This window comes from Cannabis sativa, chromosome 4 (assembly GCF_029168945.1).
Source record: "Cannabis sativa cultivar Pink pepper isolate KNU-18-1 chromosome 4, ASM2916894v1, whole genome shotgun sequence".
Taxonomy (NCBI): domain Eukaryota; kingdom Viridiplantae; phylum Streptophyta; class Magnoliopsida; order Rosales; family Cannabaceae; genus Cannabis; species Cannabis sativa.
The window spans coordinates 17,558,804-17,581,854 of NC_083604.1; the positions used below are offsets into that span (position 1 = coordinate 17,558,804).

Consider the following 23,051-nt stretch of genomic DNA (forward strand, 5'->3'; position numbering starts at 1 on the left):
TGCCAGAAAAACCCAGTGGGACAAAATCTGAGCTAGGGAAAAGAGTACAATATATATTTCATATTCATAATTATTTGCAAGTTGCCTCGTTAAAAACCTTGCCAGGAAAACCCATTGGGACAAAACCTGAACTAAGGGAAAAAGAGTGCAACATGAATATGTCTCCCCCTCATGCACATATGATCCATAATTCTTTTGGTGATAATATATCTCATAAGATTATTGTTATCACTTTTAAAATATCACCATATATAATCTTTGATCATATATTTTCTATAACTCTTCTAGAGTATGTATGGACTTCTAAATTATAGATGAGGGGTTCGTGGAACATTAGTCTTTATCCAACTAATTGTATCATTCATGTGTGTACACAACTTTGTTCATACGAAAATTTAAAATTTCAAGTAGATATGAACATAACACATTAATGGTACTATAAATTTTCATTTGTGACAATGATGGTACTCCAAGACCATATATTTATTCCATCTTGTTTTATGATCTTAATTTCCATATCAAATGATCATATATCTATAATTCTTGATACATATGAAGTACTTCAGGACTTCAATACTAATGAACAAACATTATACATTAATATTTCTCGAAATACAAAAGGAATAAAAGTTTGTTCTTCAATTAATTAAAAACTCTTCAAGAGTCTATCACAACGTATAATTTACGTATTTATATTGCATAGACAACCATAGGTATTTTTCAAATAATAATTTACTTACATGTTTTTATTTCATACAAAGATTTTTGTCATATAGTGCGCGCGACTTTGAATTTATATCACTTAAAACATGTATTAAATTCTTCTAGAATTTTTAGATAAGGCTTATTTCAAATTCTCACTATATTAGGGGCTCCAAATAAATAACCTTTTGTTGCAACATTTATGTGACGCTTATAAATCCTCATAAAATATATTCCAGGCTATAATCAAATCATGATTATATTTTCTCAATATTTAAGCCTTACTTCAATCAATCTCATGTCTATGCAAACTTTGTACAACAATTCATTATGTACAAATACATATATGCAAATTTCTCATTAGAAATATTTATTTGCACACCCTACAGGTCTTACTTCACTTTATGTGAGTAAATTTGCCTGGATTGCGTCATAATATTTTGGCCAAAAATCAAAATGTATGTCGATGATTCTCGACAAATCTAATACCATGATCCTTGCTATCTCATGTTAGTTTATTGCATATGCAAACATTCAATATTTATTGTCGACAAAAATTTCAATAAATGATAATTTCCTCCCATATTGACATAACTTATAGAGATCTCTTTAAATTACATATTTTTCAAATATGTTTATCATTTATAGGTACCTATATAGAATCACTTCAGGGATTCAATTATGATCAAATGTGTTATGTCTAACTTCTCTTGGGAGTCTTTTCGAGTACCGTTTTCATCACGGTTATCATTGTAATATTTTATAACAACAAGGTATCTCCATGGGTACCTCTAGATTTAACAACTTCAGGGCAAATCAAATGAACATTTATTAATAATTTCTACATTGTTCATTTACGCTTCAGGCGTTTTCAACTCATTCTATCTCAACTTTGAATAATATTGATTTGCAGTTGGTATATATCATTTTGAACTATATTGTTCTTATATACTTTGTGCAAGGATCATTTTTCAAAAATTATCATCGATCCCAACTGCTTCTCTCCCCCTGATCGAGAGAATTTTTAAAAATTGTGATATCTAATAATATTAATATACCTGTAGGGATTTCAGTATATCACAATGAATTAATATTTGTTTAAACTCATATATACTATATGACATTGAACTTCAGGTTCAATAAACTTCAGTTTCAAGTTCAATCCTTATGAACTTAATTAATTTCTAAGAATGAGTCATACGTGTATAATTAGAAATACATAAATTTACACATTTTGTAAATGCATGATTATATAATCTTATCACATCGATAAGAAACTATGCAATAAAAATCTAACAATAGCTCAAGATTGTTAAGGAAATATAATTTAAATATTTTCTATGTGCAAATATATGCACATTCTTCTTTTGAGCCTTATAAATTAACAATGAGAAGAATCTTCTGGTTCTTCAACAAAATTTAGTCAAATTCTTTGACAATTTATTGCATATGATTGATCATGTCAAAATAATTCAATTCATGAACTTCAGGTTCACTATAATTTGTATTTCAATGAAACTTTCAAAATGTAATGTAAATTCATTACAACATAATCATTACAAGTTTCATTTTTATATACACGAATAATAATAATTATATTGTTCTCCAAAACATATACACTCTTCAGGAATCACTATCATCAATTCAATGATGTATATAATTTAAAAGATACATGACAACTTCATCATGTTATTGTAATGGTCAAATAGATATAACCATAACATATCATTCATTTTTCCTGATATCTTTTTAACAAGTCGTCTAATTTATTAATAGACTATTCATCAGTCTAATTATCATGACTTGATATATTATATATTTAAATGTACAACAAGTACATATAATAAGTTATTTATTATCACTTTCATAACTAGATAAAAGTTACACATCTAGGTACATACAAAGACATTTTACTACTCAAAGTAGCAATTGTATGTAAGACTTCTTCAGGAAGCTTTTCAACTAATCATTTTGTGATTCTTTATCACTTTGATTATATTGGATCACTAACAAATATTAGCAAATTATGTATCCACTTTTGGGAATATGCAAACTGAATTATATAGTAACTATATATTTACATATCATGTACCAACAATAGTTTGAAACTATTGATTTCAAGAAATAATAAAATATGTATATATTAATTTGCTTCTGGCATTACCAATATAAGTGAAATCTATATTCTTTGAAATAGAATTTCATGCCTATTCATTCTCTTTAGGTAATGATATTTAAATATTCTAAATGTACAATAAGTTTGTACAATTCACATTCTATTAAATAATCAAGTATACTTTTATCTTGATTATAAGTGTGTCCGTACTACAGGTACGCGACTACTATTATTCAATTCCACACATGATATATAGATTTCATGCACTTTGATTGTGTGTGGTATCTCATCTTTTGGTTGTTTCCACTTTTTTCTGGAAATATTTGAGTAAATAATGTCATTGATTATTTAAAATCATTACATTCACTTCGGAGAATGACGTTGAACAAGTAGAACATTATTATAAATTTCTTAAAAATTTATTACTTGTTCATCCATAAAAATATAAGAAATTATTCAACAATTTCTTTTACGATATTTCAAAGAATATATGAATGCAATTTTTGCATAGTCTCCAAGATGTATGCAAAATTTAATCTTTAATATATGTCAGATTCAATAATTTCCAATATTGCAAGTAATAACAATGTATAATAACATGACTAATACGAGGAATCTTTAAAAGTAATTGACTTCATTTCGTATCATTCTCTCCAGGGAATGATGAACAATAAATACATGTCTCGTGTATTTAAATAATATTAGTCATGCTCACTGTTATTCTTATACCTTGATGCTTCAATGCAATTTTCTTAACATTCTTTTTAGGTATTCAAAACCCACTATAAAATTGCATCAATAATAATCATTTTTAATGATTCTTTAGTTGTATTCACATAAATACAATCATTTCTTTTTGACAAATATAAAACATTTACTTCAGGAAATGTTTGTCAAAATCTATATCGATATTAGATTACTTTTCATTGTCCTCAAAGAATACAAGAACATATATATAAATATGTATTCATCTCTTTCATTATATATCCATCAACTATATAATAAATATTACGTTTGCATAATCTTCAGGATATATGCAAAATTTTATTGAGGACGCATAATCATCAGGATATATGCAATATTTTATCGAGGATGCATAATCTTCAGGATATATACAATTTTTTATCGATGATGCATAATCTTCAGGATATATGCAATATTTTATCGATGATGCATAATCTTTAGGATATATGCAATATTTTATCGATAATACATAATCTTTTGGATATAAGTATAATTTATATAGATTTTCTCTATCATATCATAGGCACACATATATTGTAAATATTATGAATGATAAGAACATAATATATATATATATATGAAATTAATAATAAATATATAAAAACATATACATACATATATAATATATAGATATATAGATAAAAAGAAAAAGGAAACCAAATGATTCTTGAAATTGTTTCAGTCAGATGAGTATATATATAAATATATATTTAGTGTATCGTGACTTTGAAACAATTCAAGAACTTTAACAAAATACTTACATTGGGTCTTAGGCAGAGACTCATGCTTGAAGCTTGGGCAGAGACTCGTGCTGATAACGTGTTATAAAATAATATAAAATAATATAAAGTAGATGAGAAGAAAGAAGAAGAAGATGAAGAGAGAAAGAGAAAGTGAATGAGAATTTTTGAGTTGTTTATTCCAATGGGGTGAACCCCTATTTATACAAATACAAGAGTGAGATATTAAGAAACTAAGAAAAAGGGAAACTAAGGAAAAGAGGAATGTTGATTACAATTCATGGTAATAAATAAAAGATTTGGACATCCACATAATTATTAATATTTATAACAATACATATATTTTAAAAATGTAAAACTTAGAAGATATATATATATATATCTATATAAATTTGAAAGAGAAAAAATATTGTGTTCTATGTTGATATAATTTCTTTTAGTTAGATATTTTTATTTTTGTTCTTATATTATTTATTATTATTAGCTTAGAGGTTTTTTCTTTTAAAAGTAATAAAAAGGTAAAAAAATGAGAGAATTAAGAGAATAGATGAAGGTACTGAAGTTATATTTAATTAAATTTTTCTAAATTTAAAATTCTAAGAAATCACGTAAATGAAATACAAAAATCTCTATAATCATTTGTTGCAACAATATGTATTATGAGAGGGAAATTTGATAAATTATGCTTAAAGATTAGAGGTGGTGTTTAATTATACTACCCTTTTAAAAATTTTATAACTATTCTCATCTTTTAATAGTGACCCCAAAATACCCCTCTCCTCTAACCCAAAAAATTTGCCTCTTCTCCCTCTCATCTTCATTCACGCACTCTCTCTCTCCTCTTCACGATCTCTCTCTCTCTTTCACTCTCTCTCACTCTTCACGCACTCTCTCTCTCTCTTCACACACACTCCCTTTTTGTCACTGCCGCCGATCGACCCTCTCCCGGCCGACTGCCACCTCCACCATTTTCACCCTCAACCTCCACCTCACTCAACAAAGCAATGGGTAAGTGTTTTTCTTAGTAAATAGTCTAGTTTTTTGTTGAATTGCATGGATCTGAACATTGTTAGTTGTAATATGTGACTTTTGTGTCCTTGAAATGGAGGTAGAGTTTGTGGCTAACAGTCTGTGGTTTTCTGGGTTTTTTTGTTTTTTGCGATTTTATGCGACATCATGCGATGTTTTGTGCGATTTCATGAGAAATCTGAGGTTAGGGATGACATGATTAATTTTGGCGACTTTGTACGATTATTATACGATGTTATGTGCGATAATGATGTTTGGCGATTTGTGTGCGATATGTTGTGCATTGTTATGCGATTTTGTTGACTATGTGATATTGTGCGACTTTATGCGATTTCTTTCCTTTGTTGTGCGATGTTTGTGCGACATCATAACTGGTTTATATCATATTTGTGTAAAGCGATTATTGTACGATATTGTGCGATACTGTGTGCGATATAGTATGGTATTTTTAAATGTAAGTTTGTTTGTTTTTCTTTGGGATAGATTCATCTGTATTTGTGCCTGTACTGTATGATGGCGTTTGGACTTTGGAGGGTTTGAACTGGGTATTTGATTCCTCAAAAAGTAGGACATTGATATTGGACATTGACTGTACACTGAAAAAGTTGCATGAAGTTTTGCATGAGGAGTTGGAGGTGGACCCCTTGGTGTTTGAATTGAAGTTAGAAGTTCTTTACATGTACATGAAAGGCACTAAGTTTCCACCTGAGGTTTTAGTGAAAGATAGTCAACTACGAGTGTTCTTGAGCATGAAGGCAAAAATGAGTGTGGACAACTTGTTGCCACTATTTGTGACTAAGGTGAAGAAGAATGTGAATTTGGAGCAGACTCCCCGAAATGTAACCCCTAGAAGTGTTGTTGGGACCTTTGTCCCAGAAACTGATCTGGGGGTTGGTTTGGACGAACTAGTTGGCACTAATGTAGATGATGAGAGAGTGGGTATCGAATTTCATCATTCAGATGAGTTCGATGCTCCCTTTTACAACAATGATCCTGTGGTCGATTTGGGTGTGGATGATGATGTGGCTGCTGATGTACCTCCCCTGAGGATGGAACTAACTCCAAGCAACCAAGTAGAGCGACAAAGAAGACCCCCCCGTAGTGAGAATCGCCAAACACCAGGAACTAGTAGCAGTCGGCCAGGTCCTTCTAATAGTGCTCCTGTATCTGAATTTGAAGTTTCTACTAAATTCAAACCTCTTGTGTGGACAAGGGAAGACATAGAGGAAAATAATGTGTATACAACATCTCTTAGTGGTACGCCTTCAGGGGAGATATATCTTGGCAAGTTGTACAAAAACAAGGAAGAATTGAAGAATGTAGTTGGTAGGTATGCACTGAAAAATAATTTTGAGTGGATGGTAAGTAAGTCTGGCACTGATGTGTTTTACGTTACTTGTAAGGATGAAAATTGTAAATGGAGATTAAGGGGGAAGAAGAAGGCACTTTGTGACATGTTTGAGGTTACTGTGTTTCACAACGAACACACATGTAACTTGGATTCTAGACATTCTGATCACCGGCAAGCAGCACCGTGGGTCATTGGTCACATTATTAAGAACAAGTACACATCAGATGGATCTAACTACAAGGCAAAAGACATACAGAGGGATATGTTTGATGAATATGGCATCAAGATGAGTTATGAGAAAGCTTGGAGATGTAGAGAGAAGGCAGTTATGTACAAGAGGGGTACTCCAGCAGAATCTTATACGAAATTATATGGTTACTTCTACATGCTGGAACAGAATAATCCAGGCACTATTACTGACATTGTCAGCGAGGATAACCGGTTCAAGTACTGTTTCTGGTCACTCGATGCTTGTAGGAAGGGATTTAAGTATTGTCGTCCTGTGATTAGTATCGACGGAACATTCTTGAAGACGAAGTATGGAGGAACACTGTTAGTTGCTGTTGCGTACGATGCAAACAACCAATTGTTTCCGGTAGCCTTTGCAATTGTTGACAGTGAGAATCATGACTCTTGGAAGTATTTCTTGCGAAAGTTGAAGGAAGCCATTGGTCGGTTGAAAATCTTATGTTCATATCGGATAGGCATCAAAGCATTGAACATGCTGTTGATGTTGTTTTCCCAGAAGCATGCCACTGTGCATGCTTCAAGCATATTACTATGAATGTCAATCACAAGTTTAAGACTGATGTATGCAACAAGCAAATATGGCTTGCAGCTTACGCATGGAACAAGACGGAATGTGATAGGCATTTTGAGGTGCTGAAACAGATGGACCCTGCCATTGCTACATACGTCGAGCAAATAGGGTTTGAAAAGTGGGCTCGTCCTTATTGTCCAGGCGATCGGTACAACATAATGACAAGCAACGCTGCCGAAAGCTTCAACAAGGTGACAGAAGAATTCAGAAAATATCCAGTAACTATTTTGGTTGACTTCATCAGGTTCACACTTCAAAATTGGTTTGCTTCTCGTCTCGAAAAGGCTAGTAAGTGCGCTACTCCTTTGGCTACTACTTTTGAAAATGATTTAAAGGATCAACACAAAGATGGTATGTTCAGGAGTGTCCTTCGTAATGGTGCCCAATTGTTCAACGTTGGTACGAGTCCTCAAGGTGAGAGAGGTGGTGATGTGAACTTAGTGGAGAGAACATGCACTTGCGGACTTTTCCAAATGCTGAAAATCCCTTGTCCACATGCATGTGCCGCAACAGTTAGTCAGAATGTGAGCGTGTACACACTTTGCTCTCCATATTACACTAAAGAAACGTGGAAGAAAACCTACGATGCCACAATTAATATTGTTGGCGAGGAGGATGAGTGGGTACTACCGGAACATATCAAGAACATAAGAATCGGGGTACCAGTGGAGAAAAAACCGGTAGGTCGGCCTAGGAAGAGCAATGCGGGTAGAAGACCGACGAAGCTGTCGACCGTCTAGTGGTCAGGTGGTAGTGGAACCTCGTCATTGTTCGCTATGTCACGGTTCAGGGCACAACAGAGCTACATGCAAAGCTCGAGTTTGAACCATTTCTCCAATTTTTAAATGAATATGTGTTGTAACTGATTAATAATTTGGATATTGTGCTTTTTTCTCCTAGATTAATAATTTTTTGGTTTGTTTACCGATTTTAGGCGACATTATGCGATTACCGTGCGATTTGTAAATCGACAGGGAGCTAGTTTGCGGTTTGTTTTGTATTTTTTGGCGATATCCTGCGATTATTGTGCGATTTTTGTGCGATGTTAATCGACGGGATCCCGTTTTTGAGTTTGCTTTGGTTACCGTATTTTTGGCGACATTGTGCGATTATGCCGCGATTTTTCTGCGATGTGAAGTAATCTAGATTTGTTAGTTTGTGTATTTTGGCGATATTATGCGCGATGAATGTGCGATTTTAATGCGATTCCTAGTGAAATAATTTATCAAGAAGTCATCTTCTCACAGGATTTATGAAAAATTTAAAAAAGAAATAAATTGATACAAGCAACAATTTAAATAGCTTTAAATTTACTTGTTATATATAAATTTGGTGAGATTATAATACAATTACAAAAGGGGAGTTTATGTGTACAAGATTAACATTGCAAAAACCTACAAAAAACTACCACGTTAAGTTCTGGTAAAATAGGTCCACACACCACCTATGTCTAAAGGTGAGCATGTTATCATCATGCACATGCTCCAACGAACGATCCAGCATCAAGTGCTCAATGTGCTCCATGGCATACACTCCACAATTGCCACTAAAAAAAAAACTAAATATTAGCAACAATTAAGTTAAGTAATTCATAATGGAGTGCAAAATTAAATAAATTACTCAAAATATACTAAAGAAAAAGAGATTCACCTCGCCGTTCGTTTGTGGTACAACCTCCGAGGTAGCTCGTCTATAATGGAGGGGTAGGAGCTGACTGAGATCGCCCAACTCCACCGGATGTACATAATTGTTGTATTGGAAATAACCGCTATCTCGAATTAGATTTGCAAAGAGCTCGCTGTAAGGCTTCAAATATGACTCCATGGCTGCCTCAACGGTGGCACCGATATCAGAATCATATACAATGATCTCCCAGTTCTCGATATCCACCTCAACTGCCACCCAGTGGCGCTCTTTGGGAAGGTGCAACACAAAGTATATGTACTCCTGCTTCTCCCAACATGGCAAGTATCTGTGCGGTATCCCCTGCACGTAGCTCATGACGCTCTCATCCCATTTGATCTTGCTCCTGTCACCCTCACACATATTCCAAAACATGGAAAAGAACTGTGGAGCAGATGTGTCCAAAACTACACCTTTTCGGGTGTAGACTTCCGGGTACAGGGTCCGTCTTCTTCTCAATAAGTGCGCCATGGCATCAATTTGCTGTGTTCCAAATGAAAACAGTTAGAAAGAAGTCGCATAAAAGTCGCACAACGAATCGCAGGAAATCGCACAGCAAATTACCAAAATTGTTTCAAATAATCGCACAACAATCGCACAAAAATCGCACAGTAATCGCGAACCAACATAATCAGTTTATAATCGCAAGTACATCGCACATAAATCGCATAAAGTCGCATAAACCAGATTACATATAGAGTGAGTATAAATCGCATATAAATCGCATGTAAGTCGCATATAAGTCGCACAAACAATAAAAAACACAATAAATTAATTCTGTTAAGAAATAACTTACAGCATCTTCGAGCCATTCGTTGAGCACCATCAACTTCACGAACCACGATCTAGTGGCTTCGCCAGTGTGAACATCCCTAGGACGGCCATTGTCCCTAGCATAAGTGATCCACTTCCCGGAAAAATTTTAACGGCGGGCGTCCGCCGGTTTCAGGGTGTCTACTACCACGGGCCCTTGTCGTTGTTTCTTCTTCCCAGCAGTGTAGTCATTCAAGAAAACCGGCTTGCGCTTTCGCCTAAGCCTACAGAACTCCACTCCATCTGGTGGCAACATATTTGAATATAAATCGCACACCATCGCACAAGGAATCGTTAAAAATCGCACAAATATAAAATTGCAAACACAATAGCCATAAAATCGCACAAAGTCGCAGAAGAAATCGACAAAAATCGCACAAATATAAAAATTGCAAACACAATCGCTATAAATAAAATCGCACAAAGTCGCACAAGAAATCGACAATAATCGCACAAAAAGACGTTTCCACATTAAATGGTAATTAATGTGACATTTATTATCCCGCCTAACCAACTACTTGATTATGTCGCTAACATATCGCACATAAATCGCTACATGTCGCGAAAATTGCCCAGATTGCTTTTTGCATGACAAACATGTGTACAATTGTGTAATTCAATTTTTACATTTATTATCCCACCTTCCCAACCACTAGTTTTCTCTATAAAAGCCAATTGTCTATCTCATAAGTTACACATATTTTCTTAATTTTTTTCCTCTTAAGATAATTCTCTTAGCAATGTCTACTAGAAGGAACAAGGGCAAATATCCGATTCTTACTCCTGAAGAGATCAAGCAGGAGCCTGATTGTGGGGAAATTACGCCTCAAATGCAAAAAGTGATTGACGACATGAAACGTTTTGAACATGAACGGCTTATGAACGAGTGGAGGTTTCTAAAACTTGAAAAAAAATTTAACAAAACAGGTGTATGGCCGGCTCCACCACCAGGGTTCCCCGAAGGCTGCCGTCGCTGCAAGTTAGGTTATCTAAATGGTAAACAGGTGAAGCCTGGATCTCTATGCAAATATTGCAAGGCTACACTTCGCTTTGAGTCGCAAATGTAATCGTTAAACGTCGCTAAATATCGACTTTTCACTGAATAAATAAAAGTTTCATTAATGTCGCTATATGTCGCTAACTTAATCGTGAAACGTCGCTATTTTTCAATTTTTTCCAGAATTGATAAAAGTTCTTCCTACATGTCGCTTTGAAATCGCACATAATCGCACAAAAATCGCACAACATAAAAAACCCCAAAATTTATCTCCCTAAACTCAGTTTCTTCCCCAAACTCTAAAATTGATAAATTTAAACAAATACATTTCAGTTATATCACAGATGCACAATGTATATGATAAATTGCAAAAAAAGTTAAGTTTAGCCCATACCTGGTTCGTGGATTGTGCTTGGAGTGGGTCTCGTGTGGGTCGTGTGGGTAACACTTGGAAATTTCTGATGTCAGTAAAATCGCACAATAAGTCGCAAATAAATCGCATAATGTCGCCAAAATTCAAGACGTTGACCACATTCTATAAATCGCTCAAAATCGCACAACATCGCATAATATCGCTTAACATACCCAACACAGAAAGTCTACAACTTAATCGCACAAGATCGCACATAAATCGCACAAAAGTCGCAAAAACACAAAAACACATGTACAGACTCCAGACACGTCGCACAAAAGCGCACATAGAATCGCATAAAATCGCACAATAACCTAAAAACCCAGAAAAATCTACTGTTCGAAACCCACATTCATCCCACAGTTTTATTGCACAAATTATCCCCAAAAAACATACAAAATAACAACTTTCAATTCAATACCAGATTCAACCACAAATGTATGCATTTTAAAGAAGAAAATTCAAAGAAAAATTCCACGAAAACTAACCTGGATTGCTATGTTCGTGGGATTCGACTGGGTCTCCTTGTTCGCTCAGGCGTCAGTCGATGGGGTCGATTGGAGTGGGTTCGAGGGTTCGTCTGGGTTCAAGGGTTCGGTTCGTGCCCGTGGGTTCGTCGTCGTCGTCGTGGGTTCGTGGGTTTGTGGGTTTGTGGGTTCCTGGTCGTCTGGTGGTTGTTTGGTGGTCGACTGCGATTTTGGTTGTTTGGTGGTCGACTACGTCTGGTGTGGTTGTTGTTTGCAGCGTCGGTGGGGAGAGGGAATGAAGAGAGAGAAGGTAGAAGAGAGAGAATAGAGTTAGAGGGAATGTGAGAAGTTTGAAAAGACAGGGGTATTTTTGGAAGATAATTAAAAGATAGGTATAGTTTTTTTATGTGTAATAATTGGGTATAATTAAACACCCTATCTAATTTTTTAGCATAAATTATCAAATTTCCCTTTTCAACCCTTATGAGATATATAACAATGTTAAAATCTTTAAAGAAAATTAAAATAAATAATAATCTATATTTATATATAGATTTATAAAATTGATATTTTGTTTATAATTTTTGATAAAAAATAAATAAAAAATTAAACGATGAATTAAAAAAGAAAGTGATTGATATTGTAAAATAAAACAATATTATTAAAATATATTTCAAAACAGTAAATTAAAATGACATTGAACTCGTATAGTTTTCAAAATAATATATTTAAATTACACTTAACATATGCTTATTGTTCAAGAAAAAAATATATTTATATATTCTCTCGTCTTAATCACATCAACTTTGTCTATTTAAAATAAATACATAATGAAGATTATTAGTGCTGCCACATCACCTACTTTAACAAAGAGATTATATATAGAGCTTGTCAGGATTGTATATTAAAATCACCTATAATAAAAACTAAAAATATATCTGTGTTATGTGTATCTTTCTGAGAAAAAAAAGTACTAAAATTATTATATAGAAAGGAAATATAATAAAGAATGGAGACATGAGAATGAGAAAGAAAAAATTACAATAGCCTTTTAATCACTTTTCATGATTCTCAAGAGCCTATAATTAAAAAAAAAAAAAAAATCTACATCAAATAATTTATGCTAATGAACAAATCATGAATAATTCGAAGTCATCGATATCAGCAAATTAGTTGTCGACATAAAAAAAAATTATGTCTCCAAATAATTATGGAGAAATTTTAATGAGTGAGGGAAAGATTAAGAATCTATCTATTTATATTTATATATATAAATAAAAAAAGAAGAAATAGAGTGAATATTGGCAATACCACTTAGAAATTAAGGTCTTAATGCTATCTAGTGAACATTAAAAATACTATCGTTCTATATAAAGACAATGAAATTCGATCGGTAAATACGATAAATGGAACATTACCATAGGATGTTCTCTCCACTTTATAATGCTAATCCTTTGATCAAATTATAAATAAAAATCAATTAAAGCATAAGAAAACACCATCATCACTGTCATCATAAATAATAAATCAGATCCAATACTAATGTAACAGACATTTAGTATACAAAAAATATATATAGGTTTAAATTTATATAAAATATCATTCAAATATAAAAAGAAGGTACCTGGTGTCAAATCGTAACTTTCAAAAAAATATATATAGGTTTAAATTTACATGTATTGTATATATTAGAAAAAGTCTAAAGTTAGATATTTAAATTTTTTTTTAATTTATATAGAGAAAATAGAAAATTTATTATTTATATTTATAAATTCAATAAAAAAAATAAAAATAAGTGAGAAAAATAAGAAGAGAATAGATAGAATTATTTAAAGTAATTTTAAAACGTCATGTCACCGTCTTATACTTCTCTTTTATATATATATATACTAGTATATTATTACGTGCGATGCACGTATGCTATGTTTTATATTAAGTATTATATTATGAGTTCGGAAAGAAATAAATGAATTAAAAATAAATAATATTTAATTTAGAAAGATTTGAATAATAAATTTAAATTAAATTTTTATGTCCAGTAAAAATATATTGGAAACAATATTTTATCTGCGATGGAGAGAAGTTTGTTAGAGAGATATGTAAGTTAATCGTATATATTATTTAATTTTTTGGTTTAATTATTAGGTTTATTTTTTGAAATTTGAATTTAGCGTAAAAAAATTTTAAAAATGGTAGGATTTGTTAGAGAGATATGTGGGTAAGATATTTTTTTAATTTAAAAAAAAAAAGATTGTTTAATTTATTTGTTAATGTTTAACGTTAACAGTCTGTTAAGTTAATCGTGTAAGGCTAAATAAAAAAAGAATCGTTAAACCAAGAATCGTTAAAACAAGAATTGTCGTTAGATAAACACTTTTAATATATAAAGATATATATTGATTGATTGATATTGATATTGATTATATTGCTATCCAATTAATTAATGCGTAGTTGCATACTGTCGGTGTTGCGAAATTATTATCAAAATTTGGGCCATGTCTCATTATTATCACAGCTATATTAAAGTTCATTTATTAGAGGGAGATATCAAAATTCAAATTATTTGTTTAAAGAAAACCCAAAAAAAAGAAAAAAAAATCAAACAGAAAACGAAACATGAGACTATATTATATCTTAATAGTTTATAAAATATTAGAAAAGTTTTAATTACATCCCACATAATTATGAGTACCATTTATTTGTATTATAAGCCTTTAAATTATATAAGTTTGAATAAATTAGTCTTTAAATTTTATTTTTTTGATAAATTAATCCTTAAATTATATAAATTTTGGCAAGCTAATCCTCAAATTATATTTTTTAATAAATTGGTCCCCAATTTTTATTTTTTTGAAAACATAAAGTTCTCACTCTTAAATGATGGTATTTTATTTATTTAGTTCTATATTAATTTTAAATATTTTTATATTAATATTCGTTATCAAATTAGAAAAATATATATTTTTTTATTTATATGTATTTTTTTCAAATATGCCAAAATAAAAAAAAAATCAAGATATATTTTTCTAAATATATCAAAATAAAAAGAAATGTAAATCTTTATTTATATGTGTTTTTTTTTAAATCAAATCAAGATATATTTTGAACATTACAAAACTATACATACACAAGGGCGGAGCCAGGATCAATTATTAGGGTCAGCCAAAACTATATTAAAATTTAAGTAACAACTTTTTTAAAAAGTATTGTTAATTAATACTTAAAATTAAAATATAAGCGTCTCTTTTTCATATCAAGAACATCATCTATAAATGAATCTTTTACAATTTCTTTCAAGAATTTATTTTTTAATATAGACTATAGCAAAAATTCACTTAAAAATTTATATTTCATCTTGTTGTAAAGTGTAGTCTTTACTATATTCATGGCTGAAAAAAATTGATTTGTGGTAATTGTAGAAATTATAAGTATAAAAATTATCAATTTATATACAAGAGAAAAAAAAACTTATTTTTTTTTCTATTTTTACCAACCACTAACTTAAGTTAAAAATAGCTGCCAAAATTATAAAATTAGAAAGTTTTAATTTGCACGTGATCAGAGTATTAAAATTGTTCTTAACTTTTTATTTAATATTAAGATTTTTAATATTTACCATATCATTACATATTTATATATAGATACTAATACCATATATATGTATATTATATATGAACTATTTTACACTATTTGTTTTAATATTTTCTTTCAAATTGTTTTATATTTAATTTTGGTTTGACTAACGGCCAAACAAGACTACAAATGAAAATAGTGCATATACATTTGGTGGGGGGGGGGGGCAAGGCTACCCTTGGCTACAATATAACTCCGCTCTTGTACATACACGTCAACAATTTATCTTTTTATGAACAACACTTACACGAAATATTTCAGCTATCAAACAAGTCCTCTACACTTCAAACAAATATTCCTTCTCTTCAAATAGTTGATGTGCATGCCAAAAAAAAAAGAAACTATATATAAGTGAAGTAAATAAAATTTATAGATGCTCTAATTGATTTCTCTACTATTACTATTAGAGGAGGATCATTTCTTAAATATGTGCATGAACTTAATATGAAATCTATTTATATATGTAGTAAAATATTATTTTGTAGCCTAAATAATATATATATTTTTTTTTATAAACGATCTAAGTAAATTATATTATAAATTTTTTTTTAACTTACTCAGTCGAACTCATAAAATTTTATTAGCGTTGACGCAAAATTGAAATAATTAATAAATATACATACAATTAAAAATATTAAAATTATAATACTACATATTCATAAATCATTAATTAAATATATTATAAATGTTAAAATATAAAAACATGAGGGAGCTAGAATTTTTTCTAAGCATTATTTGGGTTCGCCATATAAGAATATTTTTATTTAAGGAAATATATTTCTATTTAAAGAAATAAATTTTTATTTAAGGAAATAAATAAATAATTGATTTTCTGATAAATGAATATTTTATATTCATTGAATCTGGACAAAATCAATTATGTAATATTCTATATATGGTCAGATTTCTATATTCATTACCTGATTTGATTTCCTGAATTAATTGTCAAAATATTCTGACAATTAATGTGGCGCAGATACTGATGGAGTATCTCACCTATAAATATAGGGTCTCGGTCCCCGAACTCCTCACTCATTCTGTTCATAACAGCAAAATCCATCTAAAGAGAGTTGAGAGAGCGAGGAAGCCCGATTACCCACATCAATCAGTTTCTGTTGCAGATCAAAGTTTTTGGGTTTGAAGCTTAAAGATTCAATGGCTGGAGGTATTTCGATCCTTAGTTATAGTACATATATGTTTAATTAATTCCGCACTTTATACTTAATCATATATGTTTCAGTTTATACATATAAATTGTCTAACACACTAGTGTTTATGCTCTTTTTTCTTATTAATAATAAATATCAATACATCATGTTTGAAATAATTTGATAAAAAAAATTAAATATTACATGAATAATTAAAATAAAAATAAATAAATAAAACATATTAATATAATAATTTTATCAAAGTATTGAAACTAAAAAAAATAAAATTATTTGAATTTAATACAAAAAATAAATTAAAGTAAGTAAAATAAATGAAAAATAATAAAAATATCAATATCTTAGAATGGTGACTAGTGTTGCTAATAAAATAAAAGTTTAGCAATCAATTTACTGAAAAATAAAATTTGGGAATAAACTTGCCAAAACGTTTATAGTTTGGGGATTAATTTTCTAAAAAATAAAGTTTAAAAACTAACTTACTAAAAATATAATTTAGAGATTTGCAGAACAAATAATTCTTATGAGTACACTCTAATATTAAAAATAAATAAATTTAAATTAATTTTAAAAATTATTCTGAATATTATTTTATCTCGTATTTAAAAAATATTTTATTTTAATTTAATATAGATATTTTTTTAAGAATATAAGAACAAAGAATAATAATAAAAAAGTATAAATTAAAGATATATTTATATAAAATAAAAATAATTAAAATTAATGCCTTTATAAAGTTTATTCATTTAATGTGAATTTCTTTTATTACATTTTTGTTATTTTTATATTAAATATAAAGAATTAATTAATTGTTATCAATCACATCATTATATATCTTTGTTTGCAAATAATAATAAATAAATAAAATCACAAATAATTATGTAACTTCCAACGACCTTCCTTTATTAATGATTGTGGTTCAATTCAATCATCTCAATTCTCAACCATAATTTCAAACAGTCTCCTAAAAAATAAAAATTACAATTTTCAACTTAACCCACTTTATTTAGGGGTGTGATTGTAAAATGGGTTATAACTTTCGAAATTTACACAAAATTAAAAATTAATGTGTATTGAGTTTTTTTTTTTTTTTTTTCTTAATTAGATAATGTAACCATGTCTTGCATAGTTGTTATTATAACTTATTAAAAAAAATAAAGCAGTTTAAGTTATGATTATATAATTTTTATTTATATTTTTCAGGAGATAAATTCATACTTTAAATGTTTTTCTTGTATTACATTATGTTTGAATGATTAATATAACAGTATTTTTTCTCAAAAAAAAAATATATATATATTTTGTTTGTTAATTAAGAAAGTGAAAATATTTTAAAAATAAAAATGTTTGATACTTTAATTTTTAAAATGATAATGAAATTTTGAAAGAAAAAAAAAAGTCACTTTCAAATTTTTTTAAGATAAGGTAAATACCATTTTTAAGTCTTGTATTTTGCAAAAGCTATTGATCAAACTCTCTACTATGTTAAATAATAAATTAGGCCTTATATTTTCAAAATGATACAAAACAGTCTGAGCTCAATTTTCATTAATTATTTTTATTAACATTACCAACTTAAAATTATTTCTAGCACAAACAAATGCAAAAACTGCAACAAGTTTGATCGTAACACCTTCAGGCCAGGTTATTATTAAGTTTCATTCTGATAAAAATGGAGTTCAAGTTACTATTTTAGTATTTTGTACCACTTAGAAAAATACAGGATCTAAATTGTCATTTAATAAAAAAAAGAAGAGGTCTAGTCAACAACTTATTTTGTAAATAACAGAGTCCAAAATAGTATTTATCCATTTAATATATTCTCTTTCATAAATATTTTTGACCTCGACTACATCTCCGGATCTCAGATGCTAGCCCCAGCCCGAACCTTAACCCCGACATGAACTTTAACCAGGATTTAGACTTCGACCCAGGCCCCAAGACCCCAACCTGAACTTGGTACTAGCTACCCTGAACCTGACCCCAACCTCGGACCCCAACCCTTAGGGCTCAGGACCCCAACCTCTGGCTCAGACATATATCCCAGACCCTGGTCCCTGGCCTGGACTAGGGATTCGATGTCGAACCCCGACCAACTTTCTCTCACCTCACTTTCTTAGTTCTTATGTAAATACAAAAAAAAAAACAAATTTTAAAAATAAAAATAAAATTTACAAAATACATTTTTATGTTTAAATAAAAAAAATAAAAGAGTTATCAAACACATTTTTATTTTTCAGAACGCACACTAAATGTAGAACAATTGACACAAAATTAAATGGAGGAAACAAAAATCATATCTCACAAAAAATTTATCTTTATTTTCCAATTATTATCATTATTTAAGTTAGTAAGAAAAGAAAGAATAAGAGATACATAAAATTATAAAGTTGAAGTAGTAGAGAGAATAATTTTAAAATTAATAAAAAAAAATTAAAATATATAAGCAAGTGTCCTTTCATTACACAAAAACTTAATTAATTATTAAACCATATTACATTGAATATCAACATTAAATCAAGAAAAACGTAAATGGAATAAATGAAGAACAGTTTTGACTCAATATACTAAATACAACAACGTACGCGACTTTAATGATGCGAGTTGTCTGTTCATTTACTTGCATAGTCTTTGTGTTAAAATATCTGCGTTTCATCCGGGTTGCGCATACGGATATCTTGTAAAAGTCGATAACTTAGGATGTGCGAGTCCTTTTTGGGTCATCGAGCGCGTTAGGTCATCCGGACCAGCTCGCTAAGTAAGGAATCGATCTTTACCAATTTGCAAACTTTTATGGACATCGCATATATCTTGGTATATGCGAGCCTTAAACACGACCTTTTTGGTCCTGCATCATGTGAGGCGTAATAATGTGATTAGACTCTGTCAGGGTCACATCATCTCGCTGAGTCTGGTTCAGGCGAGGTTTTTATTCGAGTGGTCTCCTTCTGACAGCTCAGTAATCCCTAAAGAAAGTGAGTCCACGTGTCATTCTTATGGGAGCCTGACCTTGAGTTTTTAAGTGAAAAAATACACAATAACATATTTTTTTCTATACCAAGATCATCTCATCATAAAAGTATTTTTTATTGATTATACGAATGAGAAACTTTTTTCTTATGAAAGTTAAATTTGCAAAGTTTTGTTTGAACATTGCCAATGCCTTTGTTTTTTTTCGGGTTTATGAATAATTTACACCAAGACAATTACTAAAAAATAACCTTATAAGTTAACCATCTTGGAAAATGTCTATACATGATGATATTTTTATTTAGTGCATTATTTGAGGAAAAGTTGTTTGTTTTCTTTCTCCAAGCTCTACACATTAGTATATTTAAGTCTTCCTTATATTATATTGTTAGCTAACAATTTCAGATTCTTTTTCACTGTGAATCTATAACATGAGTGTAAATTTGTACTAAGACTATGTGAGGAATATGACAAGCAATGTTGTGAGTTGAGTTGAGTTGAGACTAAATTTGGATCCTTTCGGTTTATGTAATAAGAATGTCATTCTTTTGAATTGCTATACTATATTTGAAACAATTTGCACTTCATTTTGTATATCATATAAAGTTTTTACTTTTTTTTCATTGCCTACTAAATTACTATACTATTTTTTTTCTCTTTCGGTGGTAGGATCTTAAATTTAGGTGGTATTTAATTGGAGATAATGAATTAGAAAGGAATAATTTTTATTACACTTTTTTTTTTGAAACAAAGATTCCAACTTTATTAATGCAAATCAGCTAATAAAATAGCTTCCAAGCCCATAGGGACAGACCCCCTACAGAAAAGACGGTCAGGACATGAACCAGATGAACGAGCTAACCAATTAGCCGCTTGGTTCCCAGACCGTTTAACAAACTGAACTGAAATATCAAACATCGAAAGAGACCGTATAAGACTAATACAATCTGAAACAATTAAACCAAGAGGAGAAAGAATTTGCCTATTATTATTAATAGCATTCACCAACACTAGACAATCAGTCTCCAAACAGACTCCAGCAGGAATCCATCCTTCAAACGAACACCATCTCTCCAAGTTTGCTTAAGCCAACTTAAAGCTTCATTCATTAACATTGCTTCAGCCACCACAGGGTCAACATCACCAATCCTCTTCTCGGCAGCAGCAGTAAGAAGCACACCAGCCGAGTCACGAGCAATCCACCCCAAACCATGACTTCTTTCTCTTGAAAAAATAGCTGCATCGCAATTAACCTTCAACTTACCCAAAGATGGTTTACTCCAGAGCTCAGAACCAGCCGAGGCATGGCTAGTAGATGTCGAAGCATCTCCATTTTTCAACTGAGCGATTTTCCAAAGTTCAAGGTACGTAACTGCAGCAGATACTACTCTTTCAACAGAAGCAAGCTTTTTGTCCAAAGCAAGTCATTTCTAGCTCCCCAAACACCCCATAAGATCATAGATAGTTTCTCAATACCATCTCCTGGGTGAGCATTACAGAAGCTCTCAAACAAGTAACCAAATTCAGCATCTCCAATCATGACAGTAAAACCCAACCCCCTCTCCAAACAATCCATAGTAAAAGGACAAGTAACCATAAGATGAAAAGTAGTCTCGGCATCACCACTGCAAAGAGGACAAATACTAGTCACATTAACTCGCTTGATTTGAAGTGAAACAAGAGTGGGATGGCAATTAGTATTAGACCTTAGAGAGTTAGTTGTTTAGTCGGTTATTCAGTTAGGAATACTGTTAGAAGTTTGTTGTATTGGTTGTACTCTTGAGCTGAGACTACTGTATTGTATTGCCTATATAAGGCCTCAAATGTAACAAACAATTTATTCTGTTCAATACAATTTTTCCTCTCAAAATAGAGCAAATTACTCTGCATCTGGTTCTTGTTTTTGTTGGAAGTTATTTTACCAGGAACTTAGATCTACTCACAAGTATGTTGATTTAACAACCTAAATATGAACTTCTAAAACGATATGAAATTAAACACATAAGAGTATCAGAAATCTTACAGTGATTGCAGCGGAATATATATGTCTCCTCCCACTCAAATCTCTAACCCTTGATTCCTTTCTGTAGCAGAGTATAATCAAGATCTGAGCCCGAAAGTCCTTCTTTGTTGTCTCTGAAATCTACACAGCCTTCCTCACTATGATTGAGGTATTACTTGATGTGTGTGGGCACTACTCTAGCACTCATACATTTCGAAACAGTGAAGGTATAGAGAGAGAGAGGGTGGCGGCTCAGAGAGAATTTTCTGAGAGAAAATTCTTTCAGAATAATGCTGTGAAAAGCTTGTACAGTTGTGTTAAACTCTGAAGCCTTTGCCTTCTATTTATAGAAGACAACCAAGGGCTATGATTGACATTTTGAACTGAGAAAATCAAGGAGAAAAGGAAGGTAAAGGGGCCGGCCTAGGCAATGTGGAAACAAGGCTTGCCTCTTTTCCAACTTTCCTTTTCCTACACTTGATAGTTTCCCTTTTTGTGAAATGTTGCCAATTCCATTGTTCAACCATATTAATGATAAATCTAATTACTTAATAATTAAAATAATTATCAAATAATATATTATCATTTATTTTATTAATAATGAAACTAATTAAAGTTTCCTAATTAATAAATATGCCCTTCAAAATCTCTATTTACTGTTTTGCCCTTAATGAGTGCTAAATTCTCAAACTGACAAGTCTATCTTGAGAATTTTTAATTGATTAATTAAAATCAATTAAATGAGTCCTACAAGTAATATCATCTCAACTAGTGAGGGGACCATGGGTCTATATATCCGAGCTTCCAATAAGCAGATCTTGAATTTACCACTTAAATTCACTGACTTATTAATTCTTCGTTGAATCCACACATAGAACTCAGAATTGCACTCTCAGTATATAGAATGCTCTATATGTTCCACCATATAGACACATTATTAGTTATCCATTGTTATAATCCTAATGTGATCAATGATCCTCTATATGGATGATCTACACTGTAAAGGGACTTAGATTACCGTAACACCCTACAATGTATTTTATCCTTAAAACACTTAACCCTGTATAAATGATATTTCAACTAAGTGAAATGAGTACTCAATTATTTATCTCGTTTGGTTAAGCTCGAAGGAAATCACCCTTTGCTTACTATTCGCCAGATAGAAGCTATAGACTCCATATTTATGTTAGCGCTCCCACTCAATCGTACTACCGTGTTCCCAAAATGTATGTATTCCCCAGACTAAAGCTTTAGGCTTAACTAACAAATCAAAGAACACGAATAACACTCTTGAAATTAAGCCTAACCATATCAGGATTTGGATCATGTGATCTAGGATCAACTTCTGATATTGAATTGAATAGATGTTTATGGTAAGTTTCAAAATCTAATTCAAAGTTCAATAT

At 30.9% G+C, this 23,051-nt stretch overlaps 3 protein-coding genes across 3 annotated transcripts; 2 read left to right on the forward strand and 1 right to left on the reverse strand.

Moving 5' to 3' along the window:
- The first annotated feature begins 4,965 nt into the window (after nt 1-4,965).
- LOC133036825 (uncharacterized) lies at nt 4,966-7,466 on the forward strand. Its single transcript, XM_061113584.1, has 2 exons — nt 4,966-5,310; nt 5,815-7,466. Exons 1-2 carry the CDS (start codon nt 5,307-5,309, stop codon nt 7,464-7,466), a joined length of 1,656 nt encoding a protein of 551 aa, XP_060969567.1. The 5' UTR covers nt 4,966-5,306.
- Nucleotides 7,463-8,242, forward strand: LOC133036826 (uncharacterized). The gene has a single exon (XM_061113585.1). It carries the CDS (start codon nt 7,463-7,465, stop codon nt 8,240-8,242), a length of 780 nt encoding a protein of 259 aa, XP_060969568.1.
- An 880-nt stretch (nt 8,243-9,122) lies between these two features.
- Nucleotides 9,123-10,088, reverse strand: LOC133036827 (uncharacterized). The gene is made up of 2 exons (XM_061113586.1): nt 9,982-10,088; nt 9,123-9,668 (listed from the first exon to the last, which is right to left on the reverse strand). The coding sequence occupies exons 1-2, from the start codon at nt 10,009-10,011 to the stop codon at nt 9,123-9,125; spliced, it is 576 nt and encodes a 191-aa protein (XP_060969569.1). The 5' UTR covers nt 10,012-10,088.
- Between the last annotated feature and the right edge of the window lie 12,963 nt (nt 10,089-23,051).

What these genes read in the sequence shown, in the direction of transcription:
- LOC133036826 (XM_061113585.1), top strand. Translation starts at nt 7,463, where the DNA reads ATGAATGTCAATCACAAGTTTAAGACTGATGTATGCAACAAGCAAATA.
- LOC133036827 (XM_061113586.1), bottom strand. Translation starts at nt 10,011, where the DNA reads ATGGTGCTCAACGAATGGCTCGAAGATGCT. An exon ending in ACGAATGGCTCGAAGATGCT is followed by an intron (nt 9,669 to 9,981) that starts GTAAGTTATTTC and finishes TTTGGAACACAG; the next exon opens with CAAATTGATGCCATGGCGCA.